General features: G+C 48.2%; 1 protein-coding gene across 2 annotated transcripts; it reads right to left on the bottom strand.

Annotated features, from left to right (window-relative positions):
- Positions 1-1265: 1265 nt before the first annotated feature.
- On the bottom strand, positions 1266-19746 carry LOC122868841 (properdin-like). Of its 2 annotated transcripts, none has more exons than XM_044181210.1 (12): positions 19525-19746; positions 18713-18808; positions 16555-16693; positions 12549-12712; positions 11254-11421; positions 9991-10200; positions 9736-9903; positions 8884-9075; positions 8017-8190; positions 6178-6375; positions 3003-3114; positions 1266-2115 (listed from the first exon to the last, which is right to left on the bottom strand). In XM_044181210.1, exons 2-12 carry the CDS (start codon positions 18780-18782, stop codon positions 1986-1988), a joined length of 1725 nt encoding a protein of 574 aa, XP_044037145.1. In that variant the 5' UTR covers positions 18783-18808; positions 19525-19746; the 3' UTR covers positions 1266-1985. The 2 variants fall into 2 exon arrangements, with proteins under 2 accessions (XP_044037145.1, XP_044037144.1); XM_044181209.1 differs by lacking the exon at positions 19525-19746 and adding an exon at positions 19215-19293.
- Between the last annotated feature and the right edge of the window lie 4692 nt (positions 19747-24438).

Raw genomic sequence — 24438 nt, 5'->3', positions numbered from 1 at the left:
GGTCTTTGGTCGGGAAATCATCCGACTGACTGAATTTAAAATCTCGGCTGCCTCTGGTCGGACACGTGGCATCGTGTTACCTGTGCAGGTGAGTCACAACATGTCCGTCTGCAGCCTCTACAGGACAACAGGAGAGTTAACAGTGTCACAGACCCATGTACAAATCAGCGCAGAGAGCTGAAAGTCGATAACATGATGGATTACATTTTTCTGGTAAAATTTCTTTGTTTTTCACCATCTGCGATCCGACAGCCTCCATTTATTGTAACGGCGTCACGATTCTTCCGTGGCGTGCTCCTCGTTCCAAGTTTTTCTTTGTTTGCAAACCGGTTAACCCGCGGACCCACGAGAACAAAAAATCCCAAAGTGAATTCATCTTTTTCCCGCAGTTCATGGAGCGTTTGTTCTGTTGCAGCTTCATACCGAACTTACTTATCATCAAGCGGTAAATCCACTTGGTACTTTACACTTACCCTCGGGGATCAATAAAGTATTTCTGATTCTGATTCATGTGCCACCGACAGATGAAAGTCTGTTTCTCACTAAAACTCTAACAAACAGGTTCAATGTTTTTCCTGCAGACTACCAAATTTTGATTGTGATTGTTTGTGTAAAGAAAGAGATCCACATCTAATATCTAATGTAATGCATTGCCTCTGCATGGGCTTTCACTTCCAAGCCTGGCAACATTAAATTGGTAGATTTTTGAATGGTGTTTGGTTTTGCCCGTCTGTCCATACGTGAAGGATGAGCTAGCGGTAGACAACTCGTTCCCTGTCAGCTAAGATTAGCATTAGCATCAGTCACGTTTACGGCAGCGCGAGCACGCGGCTGTCGTACACTCTCCGACGTACAGCCGATCAATATGTGTTGATGTGTTACGTTATCCCACACCGGCCTGGCCATGATGGCATTATACGTGTTTTTATTTAATAGTTTTAATTATCTATCAATACATGTTTATCATATTTAATGTTTATTATAATATAATACATTTTGGCGGGGCACAAAGGCTTGTTAGACAGGCATTGCCCCCGCCCCGTCCCGTCCCGTCCCGCCGGCACCGGAGCAGAGCGACATTATAATGTGGGCTGCTGATGTTCCTGCTCTTCAGAGGGCGAACCCTTTAGGTTGTAACGACCCCTGACCTTCAGCTGCAGCCCGTAAGGGTCAAACCTTTTCAGTGTTGCAGAGTTTTATGTCTTCTACCTCTGGCTGCAGGAGACATGAAGGACCGACACAGCAGGAAGAGCTGAAGACGCGTCGACAATACACAAGTTTAATAGTCAAGAACAGAGCAGTACAACACATTTATATCCGAGTCTATCAGAGGGACAAACGGTGAGACACACAAACTGCAACCAGGTCAGCCGAAGATAAAAGCTGCTGTTTGCTGTTTGTCGGGGTTTCTATGGTGACGACCAACCGAGCAGGCTGCAGTTCTGGTATTAATGAGGCGAGCGATAACAGCAGTGAACGCTTTTTGTTTTTCATCAGCAGAACTTTGACCGATGAGCGCTGATGTTGTTCAGTGGCGAGTGTCTGTCCTCTCTGATTTCAACGGTGGTGGAAAGTAACAGGACATTTACTCGTTTGCACATTTAACTACAGCACCACCGCGTCTCAGAGGGAGGTGTCACTGCACTGCATGTATCTGGCAGCTGCAGTTACCTTTCAGATTAACATTTTACATTAAAAACTGTTTATAAAATGCAACACACTGTAAAAAATAAGCCAGTGGTTCTCAACCTTTCTGTCTCCTCATCGTCATCAGTTCCTCCAGAGAGACATTTCTGTTCAAATGATCGATATTTCACTAAAAATCAAAGATTAGAGAAAACTGAAGACAGAGTTCCCGTTAATAATCTCACGGCCCCTCGGGTTTATCTGGTGACCTTTGGAGGGGCCGGACCCCTGGGTTGGGAACCACTGGCCTAAACTAGCCGACTGTAAATGAAGCAGATAAAACTGTCGTTAAACTCCTGTTAGGGGCAGGCGGGGGCGTTGAGGCAGGGCTGGATCTGAAGCTTCTCCCCGCCGTCCGGCGGCAAGACGCAGTCGGCACGTGGAATCCCGAAGAACGTCGCCGGCTCCTTCAGCCGACCAATGGTAGGGCTGAAAACACACACACACACACACACACACACAGTAGTATTCAGACAGACACAGCTTCCTCTGAAGTACGTCCATATTCTGTCATTACAGGAAGTGAAATGTCCTTTATACAGGCCGGAGGACAGTCGGGGTCGGGGGAGACCAGCGTTCTCGTCCCGTCGCAGAGCTGCGTTAACGTTCACCTTTTCATTAACTGTAACCGCCATCTTTATCAAACTCTGTCTACCACAGTGTTATATTCATATCACCTTCCTGTATTTCGGCTGTTTAGTATCTGCGAGCGCAGTGACGGCCGTGAGCGCTGAGCGAGCGGATTTTATAGAAGGATTTTAAAGTGTCGGCGGTGGATGTAAGCAGATACCTGGCTGATCAGTACACAGTCGTGTACAGGTGGGCGGAGAAAAGCTACATCCTGAGTTTGAGTACAATATTATATTTTCAAACATTTATACGGAACTAACCGACGTGATACAGTTTGACGCTGTTCAGTCAGTAGGTGGTGCTGTTGTGCTTCTGTGCATCAACTGGTGAGACGTCAGCTGCAAAACAAGCAACCGAACCGAGCCCGTCTCCGCCCGCCGCCGCCCGCCGCCGCCGCCAGAACGCGAGCTGATTGGCTGATGGAGGTGAACAGCTGGTGTCACGGCGAGACGACGCCATTAAAAGCTCAGACGATGGAAACATGACGTTTGTTCGTGTGAGGAAGGCTGCAGCCTCCTCATCGCTCCGCACAGCTGATGCTCTCAGCTCTTCAGGCTTCACTCCGTCTGCTTCCTGTTTCACCCACAAACGGCTTTTTTGCGACAGTTTGGGTTTTTATTTGCTTTTATCTGCGTTCCCTCCCACCCCCCCAGCTGCTGCTCCAGGTGCAGAAACCGGAAACTCACCTGTACTTGCTGTAATCAGGTTCACAGCGTCTCCTCCTGAAGCGCTTGGACTTTTCTCCACAGGACGGCTTACACAGACTCCACGGCTCCCAGCCGTCCCAGCTGCCTTTCACTGCAACACACACACACACACACACACACACACACACACACACACACACACACACACACACACACACACACACACACACACACACACACACACACACACACACACACACACACACACACACACACACACACACACACACACACACACACACACACACACACACACACACACACACACACACACACACACACACACACACACACACACACACACACACACACACACACACACACACACACACACACACACACACACACACACACACACACACACACACACACACACACACACACACACACACACACACACACACACACACACACACACACACACACACACACACACACACACACACACACACACACACACACACACACACACACACACACACACACACACACACACACACACAGACACACACACACACACACACACACACACACACACACACACACACACACACACACACACACACACACACACACACACACACACACACACACACACACACACACACACACACACACACACACACACACACACACACACACACACACACACACACACACACACACACACACACACACACACACACACACACACACACACACACACACACACACACACACACACACACACACACACACACACACACACACACACACACACACACACACACACACACACACACACACACACACACACACACACACACACACACACACACACACACACACACACACACACACACACACACACACACACACACACACACACACACACACACACACACACACACACACACACACACACACACACACACACACACACACACACACACACACACACACACACACACACACACACACACACACACACACACACACACACACACACACACACACACACACACACACACACACACACACACACACACACACACACACACACACACACACACACACACACACACACACACACACACACACACACACACACACACACACACACACACACACACACACACACACACACACACACACACACACACACACACACACACACACACAGACACACACACACACACACACACACACACACACACACACACACACACACACACACACACACACACACACACACACACACACACACACACACACACACACACACACACACACACACACACACACACACACACACACACACACACACACACACACACACACACACACACACACACACACACACACACACACACACACACACACACACACACACACACAGACACACACACACACACACACACACACACACACACACACACACACACACACACACACACACACACACACACACACACACACACACACACACACACACACACACACACACACACACACACACACACACACACACACACACACACACACACACACACACACACACACACACACACACACACACACACACACACACACACACACACACACACACACACACACACACACACACACACACACACACACACACACACACACACACACACACACACACACACACACACACACACACACACACACACACACACACACACACACACACACACACACACACACACACACACACACACACACACACACACACACACACACACACACACACACACACACACACACACACACACACACACACACACACACACACACACACACACACACACACACACACACACACACACACACACACACACACACACACACACACACACACACACACACACACACACACACACACACACACACACACACACACACACACACACACACACACACACACACACACACACACACACACACACACACACACACACACACACACACACACACACACACACACACACACACACACACACACACACACACACACACACACACACACACACACACACACACACACACACACAGACACACACACACAGACACACACACACACAGACACACACACACACACACACACACACACACACACACACACACACACACACACACACACAGACACACACACACACACACACACACACACACACACACACACACACAGACACACACACACACACACACACACACACACACACAGACACACACACACACGCACACACCACACAGACACACACACACACACAGACACACACACACACACACACACACACACACACACACACACACACACACACACACACACACACGTGATGAGATTATTCCACGTGGTTTGTCAAATCAAAAACTTTTATATATTTACGAACATGAAATTTTTCACAACCTAAACAAAGTTGTTCCGAAACTTTATTGGTCTTTGCTCGTTGACGACAGAAGTTGGGTCAGATACTCTGAAGTACATTTCGTGTTTATTCTGTTCTTTGACTGATTCATGGGAAATATGTGGACATGTGGTATTTGTAGTTTTTGTAATCGCCAGAAAGAATATATTATTTCACTGTGATGTTGGAAAAGAGCTCGATACACATATTTGTACTTAATGAACCGTATTCATTTACTTTATATGATATAACTGTATTTTTAGAGTTTATTTATATATATATATATATATATATATATATATATATATATATATATATATATATATATATATCATATAAAGGAGAACCACAAAAGTACTTTATTCCTGTTTTGATACGGTTGAATTAACTGATGCAAATCTGTATTTAAACTTCATTGATTTATTTACTTAATTATTTTCTCTTAGCTGTTTCTTCTCTCTTGATTTTATTCAGTTGTGCCTCCCATTATTTAAGGAACACATGTTGTTGTTCCTTTCTGTCCTAGTTTGTTGTTGTTTGTTGTTCGTTCTTTGGTGTAATTTGTCTAATTTGTTGCTGCATTCATTATACTGTCAATAAAGTTTGAGATAAAACAAACAAGAAAAAGTGGCAGCAGACATTTACAACGTTTCCCAGGTTTCTGAAAGTAAACTCAGTTTGTGTGTGCGTGTGTGTGTGTGTGTGCGTGTGCGTGTGTGTGTCTGTGCGTGTGTGTCACCCACGGTAACAGTTGCTGACATCATAGCAGACCCGTCTGTCCGTCAGCGTGTCTCCGCTGCAGATGGATCCGTTGTGAGCTCGATGAAGACACTGGCGCTCTCGAGTCTGACTGCCGCCCAGCTCCTTGCAGCGGATGTCCCGCCCACCGAACGGGTATTTACACTGATTCCACGGCGACCACTCTGACCACATCCCGTCCACTGCAACCAGACAGAGGTTACACTCGTGTGTACGAATCGAGATGATGTATGTGTTGCGCTCTCAAGTGTCGCCTCATCACTGCGGCGTCGGAGTCAAACTGTTTCCAGCGAGGCGGAGTAAGTGTGTTTTCATTAGTGAACAACAACCTGAAAATAAGAGCCGTTGTGTTTTCGTTAGCTTAGAATCAGCCTTTATATCTACAGAGGGAGCGGGTCCCCTTCCACGGAGGCCGCCATGTTGCTCCGCCATGTTTCTACAGTAGCCCAGAACGGACAAACCAATCACCGGCTCTACAGAGGGCCTTTCGTGTTTTTTGCGAGTTTCGCGGCCACCGTAGTTCCTCCTGCACGCCTGGAAGGGGAGGGCGAGGCGAGCGGCGTTCACACGGCTGCAAACTGCAGTTTCACCGCTAGAGGCCGCTAAACGCTCCACGCCGGCCCTTTAAGGCTGAATTCAGACGATCAGCTGCAGCGTTGTGCGGCAGTGTGTGGGCCTGTTTATTTGTGCTTTAAAACGTAACCGCTGTGAATCACTGATTCACCGGCTTTCTCGCTGACAGCGCTCCCTCTCCTCGTGCACTCTCTAGGTCGCTTGACCACCGCCGTCTCTCTCTCTCTCTCTCTCTCAAACAAGTGAACACAAACCAGCTGGATACACGAAATAAACCAAGCGAGGACACAACCGGGAGAGCGTCATAGTCTGGTCCATGAACTCGCCTGCTAGCGCCTGGTTTCAGTGATATTCAGGCTGATTGTGGAACAGTTTGACCGGTCTCATCGCTGGATTGGCCACCGCAACGTGACGTCGGGTTGCGTTTCTCCAAAAGTTGATTCTGTTTAAACTTTTCCGCTGCGGGTCGCTGCGGCTTTCTTTTCCGGCATCCCCCTGCGGCCCCCACCGCCGCAGCCTAAACGCACTAGACTGGTATTTTCGCCTCAGCGCCTGATTTGGTCTGGAACCAGAAAGACTCGGGCGAGACTGCGTTGTAAGTCAACAATCACACACTTCAGTGGAACATTACATTTCTGTCCGAGCCCGACCCACGACATTAGTTTTGGGCCTGAACCCGGCGGGTCGGGTCCAGTCGGGCAGAGAATCAAAGCTCTACAGCACATTACAGCAGACGATGTGGTAACAGGAACAGTTCCTGCAGAGGAGGATTTTCGTCTTACATACGTGACACTGCATCCCATTAAAGCAGGTAGCCCCGCCCTCGCTGTGAAGCACCAACCGTGAGCAGCAGGGTGACCTGGAGCGCAGCCAATGACGCGCTGACTGTGTTAATGAGGAAGTAGTGAAGCTGAAGGCATCGCCCTGCTGTTGAGAGTGACTGACAGTCTGCATCCAGACAACATGAAGGCTTCATCTGTGATATATTATATTTTAACATAACAGGTTTTACAACGTCTGCTGGTCAGATGGGTTTGCTAGTGAGGTGCCACCGCAGAAATGGCGGCTTGTGTACTTCTGCCTGCAGCCCGTGTTCGTCTTTACACAGCGTGGATAAATGTTGTGCTGTTGCTGGCGGCCCTGCAGAGTCTCAGCTGATTGGCTGATTTCAGATCAGACCAGCGACTTGAGAGTCGGCAGCGGAGTGGACAAAATGTTTAAGCAATAAAAGACAAAAATCTTTTGTGTACCTGGACAGTGGACGTTGGTCTTACAGATGCTGGTTCGACGTCCCTCTCCAGGACATGGCTGGCCGCCATGTTTGGGGGCGGGGCTGTCACATCTCCTGGTAGACACCTGAAGCCCCACCCCACAGGTGACAGGACAGGAAGAGAGGGGAGACCAAGACCCCCAACTTCCGTCCACTGGTACAGAGACACAGAAAGACAGAGTTATCGTCTCTACGTGGACACCTGGGACTCGTTATCGTCTGTACGTGGACACCTGGAAGTCGTTATCGTCTCTACGTGGACACCTGGTAGTCGTTATCGTCTCTACGTGGACACCTGGGAGTCGTTATCGTCTGTACGTGGACACCTGGTAGTCGTTATCGTCTCTACGTGGACACCTGGGAGTCGTTATCGTCTCTACGTGGACACCTGGGAGTCGTTATCGTCTGTACGTGGACACCTGTGAGTCGTTATCGTCTCTACGTGGACACCTGTGAGTCGTTATCGTCTGTACGTGGACACCTGGGAGTCGTTATCGCTCTCACGTGGACACCTGGGGACACTGCATGCGTGGACACCTGGGAGTCGTTATCGTCTGTACGTGGACACCTGGGAGTCGTTATCGTCTCTACGTGGACACCTGGGAGTCGTTATCGTCTGTACGTGGACACCTGGGAGTCGTTATCGTCTCTACGTGGACACCTGGGAGTCGTTATCGTCTCTACGTGGACACCTGGGAGTCGTTATCGTCTCTACGTGGACATCGTCGTTAAAACAGCAGGGAATCCATTATCGTCTCACACAGCTGTAGAGTTTGTTTATGGTCAATGGAAGAGAAACAAAGTGTTATGCATTCAGTCAGACAGGTAGACAGACAGACAGGTGTACCTGGGCAGTGAGGCACGTGGTTGCAGTTCTCTGTGTCTCTGTCGTTACCCTGACAACTTGCGCCGGGCGGGCTGGATGAAGGGGCGGGGTTAGAACAGGAGCGGTGGCGAGTCCTGATGGAAGCTTGGCCTTGTGGGATACAGGAGGAAGAACACTCACCCCAGCTGGACCAGCCGGACCAGAACCCGTTGACTGTCAGAGACACAGGCGCAGACAGGCTTAGAGGGGATGCTGGGTAAGTACTAGCACCGTTTGACTGCAGTGGGTCTGACCTGGGCTCCCTTCAGGGACACGGTTCAGACTAAAGACCAGTTAACTGGGGACGGCTCGTCCAACTGGTGGTTAAGGTTAAACTACGTCTCCAGGAAGTGAATGTAAGTCTATGTAATGTCCCCAAAAGTGACCTAAGTAAACGTGTGTGTGTGTGTTTCTGTGTGTGTGTGCGCGTGTGTGTGTGTGTGTGTGTGTGTGTGTGCGTGTGTTTCTGTGTGTGTGTGTGTGTGTATGTGTGTTTCTGTGTGTGTGTTTCTGTGTGTGTGTGTGTGTGTGTTTGTGTGTGTGTGTGTGTGTGTGTGTGTGTGTTTTGTGTGTGTGTGTGTGTGTGTGTTTCTGTGTGTGTGTGTTTCTGTGTGTGTGTGTGTGTGTATGTGTGTTTCTGTGTGTGTGTTTCTGTGTGTGTGTGTGTGTTTCTGTGTGTGTGTGTGTGTTTCTGTGTGTGTGTTTCTGTGTGTGTGTGTGTGTGTGTTTCTGTGTGTGTGTGTGTGTGTGTGTGTTTCTGTGTGTGTGTGTGTGTGTGTGTGTGTGTTTCTGTGTGTGTGTTTCTGTGTGTGTGTGTGTGTGTGTGTGTGTTACCAGGACAGGGACTCTGACAGGCGCTGCTCTGTGTGCTCAATCCATCACAAATTCGTCCGCCATATTTAGGGGAGGGGCTATCACACATCCTGAATGACAGCCGAAGCCCCTCCCCACAGGAGACGGAGCACGGCCCGGGCGGAGACCACGCCCCCCAGCTGCCGTCCACTGCAGAGACAGCCAATCAGAACACACGTCAGGTTTTCATTTAAAGACTTTACCTTGAACTTTTATCTGAGCAGTTCATTCTCTCACCTGGACAGTTGGGGAGTTCGCTGCAGTCCTGGGCCTGGATGTTGTCTCCAGGGCAACTGTTGCCAGGTGGCACCGTGTCATTGGAAGGGACGGGGTTAGTGCAGTAACGATGTCGCACTTTGGATGGGATGATGACATCACCACGCTGGTCATTGATACACCAACCAGAACACTGAGACCAACCAGACCAACTGGACCAACCACCATGAACTGAGAGACAGACAGTCAGACAGGTGGAGAGAGAGACAGTCAGACAGGTGGAGAGAGCGACAGTCAGACAGGTGGAGAGAGAGAGAGAGAGAGACAGGTGCAGAGAGAGACAGACAGTCAGACAGGTGGAGAGGGAGAGACAGGTGGAGAGGGAGCGACAGTCAGACAGGTGGAGAGAGAGAGACAGTCAGACAGGTGGAGAGAGCGACGGTCAGACAGGTGGAGAGGGAGAGACAGGTGGAGAGGGAGACAGACAGACAGACAGGTGGAGAGAGAGAGACAGGTGGAGAGGGAGACAGACAGACAGACAGGTGGAGAGGGAGAGACAGGTGGAGAGGGAGACAGACAGACAGACAGGTGCAGAGACAGACAGACAGGTGGAGAGGGAGAGACAGGTGGAGAGGGAGACAGACAGACAGACAGGTGCAGAGACAGACAGACAGGTGGAGAGGGAGACAGACAGACAGACAGGTGCAGAGACAGACAGACAGGTGGAGAGGGAGAGACAGGTGGAGAGAGGAGACAGACAGACAGACAGGTGCAGAGACAGACAGACAGGTGGAGAGGGAGACAGACAGACAGACAGGTGCAGAGACAGACAGACAGGTGGAGAGGGAGACAGACAGACAGACAGGTGCAGAGACAGACAGACAGGTGGAGAGGGAGAGACAGGTGGAGAGGGAGACAGACAGACAGACAGGTGCAGAGACAGACAGACAGGTGGAGAGGGAGACAGACAGACAGACAGGTGCAGAGACAGACAGACAGGTGGAGAGGGAGAGACAGGTGGAGAGGGAGACAGACAGACAGACAGGTGGAGAGGGAGAGACAGGTGGAGAGGGAGACAGACAGACAGACAGGTGCAGAGACAGACAGACAGGTGGAGAGGGAGACAGACAGACAGACAGACAGGTGCAGAGACAGACAGACAGGTGGAGAGGGAGAGACAGGTGGAGAGGGAGACAGACAGACAGACAGACAGGTGGAGAGGGAGAGACAGGTGGAGAGGGAGACAGACAGACAGACAGGTGCAGAGACAGACAGACAGGTCACCTGGACAGGTGGTGTGTGTTGGACACTCCTCGGTCTCCTCTGAAGGACCACTGCAGGCCAAGCGGCACTCAGGAGGACTGGAGCAGACTCTCTCTCTCTTCCTGACTCCGCCTCCTCCACAGGTCACTGAGCAGGGCGACCAGGGGAGCCACAAGCCCCACCCCTTTGCTACACACACACACACACACGTTAAATTACATTCATCTTCAACGTGTACGAGATTAGTGTGTGTGTGTGTGTGGTGTGTGTGTGTGAGTGTGTGTGTGTGAGTGTGTGTGTGTGTGTGTGTGTGTGTGTGTGTGTGTGTGTGTGTGTGTGTGTGTGTATGAGAGAGTGTGTGTGTGTGTGTGTGTGTGTGTGTGTGTGTGTGTGGTGTGTGTGTGTGTGTGTGTGAGTGTGTATGAGAGAGTGTGTGTGTGTGTGTGTGTGTGTGAGTGTGTGTGTGTGTGTGTGTGTGTGTGTGTGTGTGTGTGTGTGTGTGAGTGTGTGTGTGTGTGTGTGTGTGTGTGTGTGTGTGTGTGTGTGTGTGTGTGTGTGTGTGTGTGTGTGTGTGTGTGTGTGTGTGTGTGTGTGTGTGTGTGTGTGTGTGTGTGTGTGTGTGTGTGTGTGTGTGTGTGTGTGTGTGTGTGTGTGTGTGTGTGTGTGTGTGTGTGTGTGTGTGTGTGTGTGTGTGTGTGTGTGTGTGTGTGTGTGTGTGTGTGTGTGTGTGTGTGTGTGTGTGTGTGTGTGTGTGTGTGTGTGTGTGTGTGTGTGTGTGTGTGTGTGTGTGTGTGTGTGTGTGTGTGTGTGTGTGTGTGTGTGTGTGTGTGTGTGTGTGTGTGTGTGTGTGTGTGTGTGGTGTGTGTGTGTGTGTGTGTGTGTGTGTGTGTGTGTGTGTGTGTGTGTGTGTGTGTGTGTGTGTGTGTGTGTGTGTGTGTGTGTGTGTGTGTGTGTGTGTGTGTGTGTGTGTGTGTGTGTGTGTGTGTGTGTGTGTGTGTGTGTGAGTGTGTGTGTGTGTGTGTGTGTGTGTGTGTGTGTGTGTGTGTGTGTGTGTGTGTGTGTGTGTGTGTGTGTGTGTGTGTGTGTGTGTGTGTGTGTGTGAGTGTGAGTGTGTGTGTGTGTGTGTGAGTGTGTGTGTGTGTGTGTGTGTGTGTGTGGTGTGTATGTGTGCGTGTGTGTGTGTGTGTGTGTGTGTGTGTGTGTGTGTGAGTGTGAGTGTGTGTGTGTGTGTGTGTGTGAGTGTGAGTGTGTGTGTGTGTGTGTGTGTGTGGTGTGTATGTGTGAGTGTGTGGTGTGTGTGGTGTGTGTGTGCGTACCGTCGCAGCAGGTGCCGCTGCACGGTACCATCTCCAGCTTCTCTTCAGCGTTCTGACATTCTGATTGGCCGACGCCGAAACACGTCCTGCTTCTCTGCGTCACTCCTTCCCCACACAGGACGTTACACGGTGACCACGGTGACCAGGGAGACCACAGCGGAGGACTGGAAACACACCGAGCAGACTGGTGTGACTGGTGAGGGCCGTCAGCGACAGAATGAAAACCTTTCTCAGCAGGATGTCGTGCGTTGACACGGGGATCGTATTTCTGTAGCGGCCTTTAACGAACGCCACTTCCCATCAGTCTTCACAGGATGAGCATCGCGGCCCGACGGAAGAGGCGAATCCGTGGACCGTGGATGTATGAAGAGAGCTGGATACAGCGTCGGAGGCGGGGCTCCGTTTACTCCTAATACTACCCGGAATAAAGTTACCTGGATCTAACTTCCTGTTTGGCCCTCCGCTAACTTGAACGGGATGCAATTGTGCAGCTCTAGACTTTCCAAATGTTATCGGACCGGATGGATCGAATTCTGATGGCGAAACGAGTCGTTTCACGGGGTTGTGACCCTCTAAGGAATGTATCCACCGTTTTACAGCCGCTTCTTTCACAATGTAAGTTTATGGGGAGAAGTCTTTTTGGGCCAGTGTGCGTCACGTGACGGACCTGGCAGTTGTAAGTACACGGTTTGGCCACTTTCAGATTGGCTTGAAAGACCGGCGCACTTCCTGGGGGCTCGCCTTGGACAAGTCGAGCGTCTGCGGTGAGTTCACGTGTCCCTAACAACAGCGGGACAGTCGGCGTCTGCGGTTAGTTCACGTGTCCCTAACAACAGCGGGACAGTCGGCGTCTGCGGTTAGTTCACGTGTCCCTAACAACAGCGGGACAGTCGAGCGTCTGCGGTTAGTTCACGTGTCCTAACAACAACAGCGGGACAGTCGAGCGTCTGCGGTTAGTTCACGTGTCCCTAACAACAGCGGGACAAAGCGTCTGCGGTTAGTTCACGCGGTCCCTAACAACAGCGGGACAGTCGAGCGTCTGCGGTTAGTTCACGTGTCCCTAACAACAACGGGACAGTCGAGCGTCTGCGGTTAGTTCACGTGTCCCTAACAACAGCGGGACAGTCGAGCGTCTGCGGTTAGTTCACGTGTCCCTAACAACAACGGGACAGTCGAGCGTCTGCGGTTAGTTCACGTGTCCCTAACAACAGCGGGACAGTCGAGGACAGTCGAGCATCGGCGGTTAGTTCACGTGTCCGTAACAACAGCGGGACAGTCGAGCGTCTGCGGTTAGTTCACGTGTCCCTAACAACAGCGGGACAGTCGAGCGTCTGCGGTTAGTTCACGTGTCCCTAACAACAGCGGGACAGTCGAGCGTCTGCGGTTAGTTCACGTGTCCCTAACAACAGCGGGACAGTCGAGCGTCTGCGGTTAGTTCACGTGTCCCTAACAACAGCGGGACAGTCGAGCGTCTGCGGTTAGTTCACGTGTCCCTAACAACAACGGGACAGTCGAGCGTCTGCGGTTAGTTCACGTGTCCCTAACAACAACGGGACAGTCGAGTGTCTGCGGTTAGTTCACGTGTCCCTAACAACAACGGGACAGTCGAGTGTCTGCGGTTAGTTCACGTGTCCCTAACAACAGCGGGACAGTCGAGTGTCTGCGGTTAGTTCACGTGTCCCTAACAACAACGGGACAGTCGAGTGTCTGCGGTTAGTTCACGTGTCCCTAACAACAACGGGACAGTCAAGTGTCTGCGGTTAGTTCACGTGTCCCTAACAACAGCGGGACAGTCGAGTGTCTGCGGTTAGTTCACGTGTCCCTAACAACAGCGGGACAGTCGAGGACAGTCGAGCATCGGCGGTTAGTTCACGTGTCCCTAACAACAGCGGGACAGTCGAGCGTCTGCGGTTAGTTCACGTGTCCGTAACAACAGCGGGACAGTCGAGCGTCTGCGGTTAGTTCACGTGTCCCTAACAACAGCGGGACAGTCGAGTGTCTGCGGTTAGTTCACGTGTCCCTAACAACAACGGGACAGTCGAGCGTCTGCGGTTAGTTCACGTGTCCCTAACAAAAGCGGGACAGTCGAGCGTCTGCGGTTAGTTCACGTGTCCCTAACAACAACGGGACAGTCGAGCGTCTGCGGTTAGTTCACGTGTCCCTAACAACAGCGGGACAGTCGAGTGTCTGCGGTTAGTTCACGTGTCCCTAACAACAACGGGACAGTCGAGCGTCTGTGGTTAGTTCACGTGTCCCTAACAACAGCGGGACAGTCGAGCGTCTGCGGTTAGTTCACGTGTCCCTAACAACAGCGGGACAGTCGGCGTCTGCGGTTAGTTCACGTGTCCCTAACAACAACGGGACAGTCGAAGCGCCTGCGGTTAGTTCACGTGTCCCTAACAACAGCGGGACAGTCGAGCGCCTGCGGTTAGTTCACGTGTCCCTAACAACAGCGGGACAGTCGAGCGCCTGCGGTTAGTTCACGCGGTCCCTAACAACAGCGGGACAGTCGAGCCGCCTGCGGTTAGTTCACGTGTCCCTAACAACAACGGGACAGTCGGCGTCTGCGGTTAGTTCACGTGTCCCTAACAACAGCGGGACAGTCGAGTGTCTGCGGTTAGTTCACGTGTCCCTAACAACAGCGGGACAGTCGAGCATCGGCGGTTAGTTCACGTGTCCGTAACAACAACGGGACAGTCGAGGACAGTCGAGCGTCTGTGGTTAGTTCACGTGTCTGTAACAACAGCGGGACAGTCGAGGACAGTCGAGCATCGGCGGTTAGTTCACGTGTCCGTAACAACAACGGGACAGTCGAGGACAGTCGAGCGTCTGCGGTTAGTTCACGTGTCCGTAACAACAACGGGACAGTCGAGGACAGTCGAGCGTCTGCGGTTAGTTCACGTGTCCGTAACAACAACGGGACAGTCGAGCGTCTGCGGTTAGTTCACGTGTCCGTAACAACAACGGGACAGTCAAGGACAGTCGAGCGTCTGTGGTTAGTTCACGTGTCCGTAACAACAACAGGACAGTCGAGCGTCTGTGGTTAGTTCACGTGTCCGTAACAACAACGGGACAGTCGAGCATCGGCGGTTAGTTCACGTGTCCGTAACAACAGCGGGACAGAGACGAATGAGCTCTGTAAAAGTTTTTAGACAGCAGAGATCACAGGTTCAGTTTCTGACAGTAAGCGCTGTAGTGGAGCTGATTGTTCTCAGAATATGAAAAGTAAACTGCAGGAACACACTTCATTTCTTCAGAAGGGCAGATGAAAGAAATGCTGAATGAGAGATTGTATTGAGTTACAGACGCTGGTGGAACAGAGGCTGGACAGGAAGTGATGTCATGACTTCCCTGCTCTGTAAAGAGTCACTGAAGGAGAAAGCGCCATGAGCTCAGTGACTGACAGTGTATTAAAAGTCATATCAGCACGACGTCCTCCGGTCTCTAACTGTGTGTAAACCAGTTTAAACTCCGACGGAGGAGCTTCAGTAAACCTGGACGGTGACACTCGGCTAACAGGCTACGATAGCTTCCTCCATTTTGGATTCTCTGGCTCTCCGTCCGCTCAGAGCTCAGCTCTGTCAGGACGCCGAGAATTTAAGTTGTAGTTTACTTCACCTCTGCGAGTGAGTCCACCGATCGCAGCGATGCCATTGAAATGAATTGATTTTAAATGCGGGTGTGACCAGACCTTTACCTTAACCTAAAAACCAAATTCTGAAAACCTCAAACAATCGTTTGAAGAAGTGAGGACGGGACAAAATGCCAAAATGTCTTTAGACGTGGTTTTAGGGAAAGGTTGGAATAAAGTTTAAGCTGTGTTTTATAATATATCTGTGTGTGTGTGTGTTGAGGGGACACATGTTTACATACTACGCTGTGGGGACTCTCACCTCGTCTTACAGAAGTTAGGGAGTTGAGGTCAGAGTTAGGGTCAGTTTAGATTATGTGATTGCATGTGTGTGTGTGTGTGTGTGTGTGTGTGTGTGTGTGTGCGCGCACTGACCCACAGGACTGACACACTCCGTCTGCTGCCCGGTAACCGTACTGAGGGTTCTGACAGCAGTCGTCTTCATCCACCTCACCGAGCTCTTCGTCACACTGACCCAGGATCAGGCTGAAACGTGCAAAACACCGCACACACTCTGCACGCACACACACGCACGCACGCACACACACACACACACACACACACGTAAACAGAAGAATAACAGGACATATCAGTACACGATTATTGATGATTAATGCTGTTTCACTTCCACAGTTGTGTGTGTGTGTGTGAACTTGTACTTGCTACATACTGAAACATGTTTTTACCTACAGAATGAGGACATTTTTGGAAAGCACAAGGGTGTGTGGGTGCGTGGGTGTGTGTGCAGAGGAGGATTTCCAGGATTTCAACACAGGGGGAAAGTTTGTTCATGTTTCCAATCAAATGTTACACAATTTTCAGGCACATTTCCAAAAAACCTGTTGCCCTAACTTCTTCTTCTTCTGTAACTCTGCTCCATCGAGACTTTCACTGCCGTTTGTTGTTTTGAAATGAATAAAGAGCTTAATCTCATAGCGATATTTACCAATAAGCCTTTTCATAGCAGACTGTCAGTAAACACTGAAACAAACTGTTTAACTTTGAACCAACAAAATATCTGTTAGTGTCAGAGTTCAGTGGCTCACCAACTACAAGAGAGAAAAGGGTACACGCAGCTCTGTAGGGATCAATATGCGAGACACAAAAACGACAACATCAGTCGTTTCAGCAAACGCCCCAAAACAACGTTTGTTTACGTAGAAAAGGTTTCAGTCGTAGTCATCTGACAACGTCTTGATTCTGAAAACAGCGTCCAGACGACTACGACTGAAACCTTTTCTACGATAGAACACTCCTGGACGAATGAGGGACGACACCGTCTAACGTTTGTTTACGTTCAAGTGACAGCGCCATCTAGTGGCCGCAGTAATTATGACAGCAGCAAGGAGGAAATCAGCTGATGTTATAAGGAACAAAATGTCGGACTTAAGACCGCTGGTCGTTTCCTGTTTCAAACTGCAACTAAACATTGTTTTTATAAACGAATGACCACGATCATTCACTAGCCGTAACCACGTGGTTATTATTGTAACCATGACGACGACGGTCCCCTGGCCTTAACACAGTTGTCATTTTGACCCAAACCGTAAACTTTCTCTAAACCTAACCAAACCTTAACCATGGTGTTGTCACATCATAACACAGATTTATTTTCCAACAGTGATGTAACAGTTTGAAGTCACAGACGCTGTCGTCCTGCTGATGGTGACGTCAGATCAGAAAACACTTATAAGTGTCGCTCTAAAGGGACAGATAACGTATTTTACTGATTAATTTGGACAACAAGGCTGAGTGGAGGCGCTGCACCAGATCTAATATTACTTCCATGCTCATGACACAGAAACTGGATTGATCTGCAGTTTGGTCTGGATCCAAATCTTGACCCAGATTTCAAGAAGTCCACTTTTAAAGCTTTCATGACTTATCAGCTCTCCACATAAAACCCACTGTGGGTGCTCCTCATTATTTCATACAAAGCTTGTTTGTTGTCTTCACAACATCAGAATCAGAAATACTTTGTACACAAACATGTGACTGTCAGTCAGCTCACAGAGAGGTCATATGGAAAAATCAATCGGACGAGACTGACAGGCACACGAAAGATAAAAAGCATGTAAACATTTCTCAGTGACACACAACGTGATGACAAGTGTTGAATAGTCAGCATTTGATATCACATCACAAAGACTCATTAAATCACAAATAACCAATGAGAACAAATCACTGAGCCGCCGCTTCAACAGATAAATATAAATATGCACAGTTTAGTTTACAAAGAAAACAACATTTTTCTAATATAATAACTGGTCATTCTTTAGTGTCTTCCACTAACCTGCAGGAGGTGCAGTTTCAGCACCTGCATCAAAATGTTTAATCTCCATCTGTTTTATAATATACAGAGTAACAGACAGAGATTTTCTGTCAGTGCTGTTCACTCAGGAAATAGCGAAAATGTAAACAGAGAACAAAACCATATCGTCCATGATCTTTTCACCAAACTGTTCAGCGGTTTTATCCTGCCAGCTAACAGACGAACAAACAAAGCTTATATTCAGACAGTGGTTTTACTGACCAGAACGCTCCACAGAAACCAGCAGCAGAACCACAACCAGCAAAACCCTCAGAACCGCCAGAACCTCCATCCTGCTGCTGCTGCTGCTGCAAAGAACTGAAGACAAAAAAAACTGGAGTTCAGTCTGTGAGTCAGCTGCAGCTTCTTCACTTTCTCTTTCCTTCTAACTTGTGTTTCAGCAGAGATCCTCCCTCTGACCCTCTGCTGACTGTGTGTGTTGTATTAGTCATGTTGTGGAGATAAACAGGAGGTCCACATAAGGTAAACCATGGAGGCTTACGGCTTGGTTTCTTAGATAAGATAAGGGTTAGTTCTGGGTTAAGACACGTAGTAGTTGTGTGTTAAGGTGGGGAGTGAATATAAGTGAATAGAAAGTCCTCCTAAGTGAGGAAAACAATTTGTTTGCTTTTGCATTTGAGTCTGATGAAGACACAGAAGCAAAGGCGCCTGAGCAATGGCGGCTATCTCGTGTCACTGTTGGTGGGGACAATAAACATCTCACAGCTGGAGCTGGGGGGTCGTTCACGAGTCGGTTCGCTAGTGGCGGGTGACCGAATCGATCTCATCGCTACAAAGTCTGCTGCAGCTAAGCCGCCTTGTTTTCCTCCTGTGTTGTCTCAAAGTTTCTGAGGACAGAGACACAGAGCGTCCCCGTGACCACAGTAAGCATGGTAACCATAGTAACCACAGTAACTCACTCACTGCTGCTGACTGAGATTACTCAGCAGCGTGCGGGGAATAAATTACAATATAATAGATTTTGTGCGCCAACAGCAGCAGTCACACAGGTTGTTAACTTAAAACCTACTCACGGAATTTAAGTCAGCGACAGGACTCCGCTGTCCTCAGCCTTTCGTCTAACTCCTCCAGATTCCGTCAATCCTCGGCTTCCAGCCGACGAGGAGGAAATCCAGTTCCTCTCAAAAGGATCTTAGGAGCCCGCCTAGGGGTCCGCTGTGCACAGTCTTCCCTGGAATCCTCCGTGTCCACTGGAAACTCTGGATATGTTGGAATCTGGCTCGAAGGACCAAGTTAATGTCAGGTTCAAGACACCTAGAACATTTAAATCATATACAAGGAAAGAAAGACAAAGGCATTAACTTAAGTTTTACTCGAGGAGAGTAAGCATAGATGCATTCAGTTACATCTCCTACTCACTCTGAAGTGCATCCATGCAGCCTCCTCTTTTTTATTCAGTTTAGGAGATTCCCTGTTACATAGTTTTCTAAGGGGTGGGGGAAGTGTACACTGCTACATAAGAAAAGAAACAAAATGGTGTTGTCAGGTCTATCTCGTGAGAGCGGCCTTGGGGCCAGCCACAACTCATGAGACCATCTGGTTCGGTGTCAGCCTGCCCTGTCGGTCATAGGATGGCAGGGTGCATTCCTGTTATTCTCACAGACACAAGTTTAATAACACACATACACACAGCATTGCTGTGTACTTTAAAGGCTACTAAGAACAAAACATAAATGGGATAACTTATGTGCATTTTTATTCTAACAGATATTTTTCGCTTTCCCCCTGAGGGTCTGAATAGCTCTCTAGATTTGTCACTAGTCACTTTTTAAGTCGCTAACAGGGTCTGAAAAGTCGCTAAGTTTAGCGAGAAAGTCACAGAGACTGCAGTGAAAAGTGTGTGAGGGGGCGGGGATAGCTGTGTTTGCCACAAAAGGACCCTGGACCTAACACACAATTATGATTATTTTATATTTTGGAAATGGTCCTCTATTGTTACCATAATTCATGTTAGGTGGTGTAGAAATGCAGGAAATTTGTTTTAAATTACTTCCCCCCATCTTTCCATGTTTGCACCTCCATTTTAAACATAACCAGGCACCTATGCATAGTCATGCAGACACATTAGTCTATTTGCACAAATGAAGGCTGCAAATCAATCATTGTGTAAAGTTCATCAACCTCCAAACTGACCTTCACAAGCTGCTTCTGCCACACACACACGCACAAATGGCTATAATTGTGAGGACCATGACCCTATAGCTTGTTCTGAGGACCCCCCTTTCTGCTGATGCTAGGAGGATGAAAAAAATGTTTTACCACTAAGTGGGGGTAGAAAACCAGAAAATCACTTCAAATGTTTACACACACGATGTTCACACGACTGGTGAATTTGGTGGGAGCTGTGAAGACCAGACGGTTGCTAGGCAGATTTAAGATTTTAGATTTATTTTAAGGTTTTTGGGCAGCAATTTTGAGCCCAATGACTTGATTACCAAAGAACATTTTTACTATATTTAACTCATTGAAACCCTTATATCTGGTTATATTATTCCTTATTTATGTACTTTATATTTTTTCATTAACATGTGTTGTCTTAAGCTGCTGTCAACACTACTGTAGTGTTGGAAGCACCTAATCTGATCATTTAAAATTTTAAATTTCAGGTTGTCTAAATGTCACTAACTTCCCCTGTCCTGTTACATTGTGGTTATAGTCATGCTTATAGCGAAGCTGATCCAACAACAGACGTCGTTACTTTGAAGTTTCGGGTAAGCATGTTGCTCTAGCAACATCTTCTCTCTTGTGCTTTCTCTCTAAATGACGTGCAATTTTGCTCAGTGGCTGTTTGCAATAAATGCAGTAATGTTTTTTGTCCAATTTCCTTTTCTGTCCCTTCTGGCACCTCTTCAATGTTGTTTTTGACACATCTTCCTTTTCATCATCTCCCTTATCTGTGTCATGTTCCAGGCCACCAGTGTCACCTTCCAGCTTTCTGAGCGAGGCTAGTGTTGATCTTGTTCACTTGTATTTCAGCATCTTTTGGAAAATCTGATGCATTGGACCATCAAACAAGTCTTCACTGTCAGAGGGGCACATGTTCACTTCCATCATTACCGTCTGACTGATTCATCGGTACCAAGATCTTCTGGATTCTCAAGACTCTGCCAGGAAGTAAAGGACTAGTCCGCACTGTCCGAGTTAAAACCAAAACAAGTGTTGTACAGAGACCTGTTGATAAATGCCGTCTGCTCCTGGAAGCTGGAGAGCTGAAACAAGAATTGTTATATGAACTTAAAGATGAACTTCGTCTGTGGATGTTTTTATGTTAAAAAAATGGAACATATGATTATATGTGTATCAATATATACACACATGTATTGTATTGTGTATATTATAAGTAATTAGGGGCTTGAATGTTAGAGCCATTTTTTGTGTTGATTGCAAATTATATAATCACAATTTGCTGTTTTATTGAAGTGATGTAAATCTTTTCTTTTTACTTATGAATTGATGTCAAATAAAAATTCTAAGCAATTATTTTTGGATTTATTGTGATCAATCCGATGATGATCAGCTGTGATAGAAGGAAGGGGTGGGATGAGTCTCGGTTTCTTCAGCAAAAGTAGGAAACGTGTGTAGAACAGGGCATCGGTACAGTCTTTGACTCACGAAATACTTAGAAATGTTTTGTTATTTTTGTCTAAGGTGAGAATAAATCAGATAAACAGAAATAAAACAAAATAAACAGAATCAGCGGCTGCAGGGTTGTGATTTGGACAAGCGGAGCACTGTTAAGGTGGCACAGTTTAAAAGAAGTTCAAAGAACAGGCCACAACATTGATGTTGAGGGATGGGAACCAGCAAATGAAAGAGAAACAGAATACTCTCGATGGAGGAACTGTAAAATGTTTGCAGGATGGGTTTTTGGACACTGAATGAATTCAGTTTCCTGAGGAAGTATTGATGATGGTGTGCTTTCCTGATTATGGCTTCTGTGTTTGCTCAAACTCCAAGGTGTTATCAACGATGGTACCGAGATAATTATACTGGACCACAACAGCCACCTCCTCGCTGTGTATGGCCGCTGGGTCTCTCCTGGGGGGCTTCCTCCTGAAATCTATGACCATCACCTTAGTGTTGTTGACGTTGAACTCCAGAAGAGCATTGTCACTCCACTCCATGTTCCTGTTCAGACCCTGAGAGGAAGACCATGCCGTCAGTGAATTTGATGAGGCGACGGTTGGGATGGATGCTCTTACAGTCATTAGTGTAGAGAATGAACAGGACGCACCCTTGTGGTGAGCCTAAGCTGGTGTATAGCGTGTCTGATATTGTGCCATTAGTAAGGACTCTTTGAGGTCTGTCTGGTAAAATATCCATAATCCATAAAATTAGACCTTGGTCTGGAGTGACCAGTTTCCTGGCGAGGACGACAGGCATGGTGTTAAAAGCAGAAGAAAAATCCACAAATAGGAGCCTTGCAAAGGCTCCGCTCTTCTCCAGGTAACTGTGAATGGCTTCTGGCAGGAACAGTTTAGCATCATCCACCCCCCCTCTAGTGCGGTAACCAAACTGGAGAGAGTCTAGGACGGCACCAGTACTAGACATGATGCAGGACTTGACCAGCTTCTCTAGGACCTTCATGACCAGAGATGTGAGAGCAATGTGGTCGTTGAGGGAGCAAGCCTTGTTTTTTGGGGACAGGGATGATTGTTGAGGTTTTCCACGGCAGCGGGACCACCCCTTGGTCTAGCGAGTATTGATATAGCTGCAGGAGGACCCCGCTGAGCTGCTCAGCACAGGGTTTGAGGGTCCTGCCACAGATGCCATCAGGTCCACCGGTTTAGAATATCCTGTTTGAGTGTGGTGGATGGCATAGAGGACTACTTTTGCATCACCTCTCAATATGTTTTGTGTTCCCTCGCAATACTTTTCTTCTTCCATCCCTTCTGAGCCGTATATCTGTTTGTAATGGAAGGTAGTGTGGAGATTGTCAGGTTAATGCATTTAGCTTTGTTTATGGACTCTTCACCTTATATGATGTCCACTGCAAAGAAGTTTCAGACAGAACATTTTCAGACTTCTGGGTCAGAGCTGTGTGTATGGGGAACATCAGTTATTGCTCCACACTTATAGCAACAGGCCTTCTACCAAAACCTGTTTCAGCACTGAAGGTTACTTTAAATTGCTTTGTGCAGAGAACAGAGGACCCTGTGCAAAAGCACTAAAAGCTTTCCGGTCTGCATTCCTGATGTGTCTCTGCAGGCGGTTCAGTGCTGTCTGCCCTGTCTGTGGCAGAACCACAGACTGTTTGCAGCATTTCAGTCGCCTTCTTTTCTGTTGCTTTTTTTGACTCGTACAAATACAGCACATTAGTTTGAGCTGCACATTTGTAATTCCGCCTCTGGAGACGTCTCCTCTTCCTCAGTGAAACCCCGCTGGAGTCCAGCACAGTACAGAGGACAGTAAGTGTTCACAGATGAAACCGACAGCATCCTGCACATTACCATACTACTTTCTTCTGGAGAGACCTCTCGATCTAAGAATTCGTTTAATTTACTTTTTCTAATTACACAACCATGCAGGCCTGTTGAGCAGTAGCACCATATCAGCAGACTTAATGCCCAGTTCAAAGTAAAATTCAAAGAGCTGATATACTGGGGTGTCGCGCTGGAGCAGCTGAGCGGTTAATAGACAGGTGACAAGTATTGCGCGGGAACACAAAAGTAGTCCTCAAAAAAAAAACTCTGTGACCTTTAGGGGCCGCGTAGTCTCTCGATAGTTGGCAACACTGATTTGAAGTGTTTGAGCAGTGTTTGATGAAGACTGTCTCACCTGGCATTAGACACCTGGTTGTTGACAGGTGTGAGGAAGTTTGTATCACTGATATTAAAACAAACATCTTGTAGAACAAGTTGATGTCTATAAAAATGCATCTGATTATATTTGTTTTGACCTTGTGGACTGTTGTAAAGTATCTGAGT

Source organism: Siniperca chuatsi, linkage group LG21 (genome assembly GCF_020085105.1).
Source record: "Siniperca chuatsi isolate FFG_IHB_CAS linkage group LG21, ASM2008510v1, whole genome shotgun sequence".
Taxonomy (NCBI): Eukaryota; Metazoa; Chordata; class Actinopteri; order Centrarchiformes; family Sinipercidae; genus Siniperca; species Siniperca chuatsi.
Note: the sequence above shows the minus strand (reverse complement) of the source record. Positions and strands in the feature narration are given on the sequence as shown.

What these genes read in the sequence shown, in the direction of transcription:
- LOC122868841 (XM_044181209.1), bottom strand. Translation starts at nt 19,278, where the DNA reads ATGAGATCGATTCGGTCACCCGCCACTAGCGAACCGACTCGTGAACGA. An exon ending in CGAACTCCCCAACTGTCCAG is followed by an intron (nt 9,904 to 9,990) that starts GTGAGAGAATGA and finishes CTGTCTCTGCAG; the next exon opens with TGGACGGCAGCTGGGGGGCG. An exon ending in CTGTCAGAGTCCCTGTCCTG is followed by an intron (nt 9,076 to 9,735) that starts GTAACACACACA and finishes TGTCTCTGACAG; the next exon opens with TCAACGGGTTCTGGTCCGGC.